This window comes from Austrofundulus limnaeus, unplaced genomic scaffold (genome assembly GCF_001266775.1).
Source record: "Austrofundulus limnaeus strain Quisiro unplaced genomic scaffold, Austrofundulus_limnaeus-1.0 Scaffold547, whole genome shotgun sequence".
NCBI classification, from domain to species: Eukaryota; Metazoa; Chordata; class Actinopteri; order Cyprinodontiformes; family Rivulidae; genus Austrofundulus; species Austrofundulus limnaeus.
The window spans coordinates 149502-150694 of record NW_013952949.1 but is presented as its reverse complement, the minus strand read 5'-3'; the positions used below and the strand labels follow the sequence as shown (position 1 = coordinate 150694).

The 1193-nt window shown below is 41.8% G+C and overlaps 1 protein-coding gene across 2 annotated transcripts in view; it reads right to left on the bottom strand.

The window, feature by feature from the left end:
* The window catches only part of prkaa2 (protein kinase, AMP-activated, alpha 2 catalytic subunit), a 34862-nt gene extending 34154 nt beyond the window's left edge, over positions 1-708 (bottom strand). Inside the window, exon 1 of one of the 2 annotated variants that reach the window (XM_014026360.1) lies at positions 592-708. In XM_014026360.1, coding sequence (XP_013881814.1) covers positions 592-691 — 100 coding nt within the window. In that variant the 5' untranslated portion in view covers positions 692-708. The remainder of the gene's footprint in view (positions 1-591) is intronic. The other variant, XM_014026361.1, reaches the window with a different exon arrangement.
* Positions 709-1193: the final 485 nt, after the last annotated feature.

Below are 1193 nucleotides of genomic sequence, written 5' to 3'. Positions count from 1 at the left end.
GTTAAATATTTAGTTTATAAACTATGACATTTATAAATGTATGAATCATATGGTGAAAAACTGACTTTAAAAATAAATCTGTTCTTTTTTTCTTGTAAAAGGTTAAATAAAATAAAAATATTGGTGGTAATATTTAACTGTAACTTTACAAACAACACCTCATAGTTCTGGTACATTCTGAATGTTTATAAAGGTTTGTAAATTAAAATATAATAAGCTAGCACTGCTCCAGACATTAATGTTTACGGTCAAATTTAACCGTATCTGTGGAGCTAACTGAAGCCTGTCAGGTTGTGCAGAGTGAAGTGTTAAACATTAAACAGTGATGAAATGAGGGATGTTGTGTGTTTGTTGTCCTCAGGCTGCTCCACCTGCAGCTGTGAACCATTCCTCTGTGGAACAATCTGACTTTGAGGACAKATATTCACAAAGATCAGCTACGCTTCAGACTCACGTTGTTTCCGCTTCTGACCCGTTCTCTTACGTAAACTGCTTTCTGTAAAACACGGTGCGACGTTAACCTTCCCCAGTCCGACCCACGGTCACAAACACTCACATTCCACTGTGCGTGACACAAAAACACCACTCAACTCTTTACTTTGCCGAAGGTCCCCACTCCGAGCGTGTCTCCGAGGATGTAATGGCCGATTTTCACCCTCCCTTCGTGCTTCTGCTGCTGCCGCTCAGCCATCTTCTCCCGTTACCCACGGTCCGCTCGGTGCGGGGGGGCGGTGCTGCCTGGCCGCCGGTGGGGCACACGGAGGGGCGGGGCTTTCCAACAGACAACCAGCCTCTACAGCAGGGGGGGCTCTCTAACCTTCTGGGTCTGGGGACCCCTGACAACCCAGGGCCCCCTCATAAACCCTGAGCTCTTTAAAAAGATCATTTATTGTCTTTTCAACCATTAAATATCATGACAATATATATTTTATTTTGTTTATTGTTTGTTTCATGAGCTGATCGTTCTTCATACATTAAAAAAAACAAATTAACAATGTAGTGAAATTTTTGAGGACCACCAAGCAGTGTTGTATAAAACAGTGTTTCCCAAAGTGGGGTCCCGAAACATCAAGGTGGGGTCCTGAAACATCAAGGTGGGGTCCTGAAAAGATTTTCTGAACTAATTACATTTTTGTCTTAGTTGTTACAAAGGAGTGAGGTTAGTGTATTTAAAATGGATAAATGTAGTATAA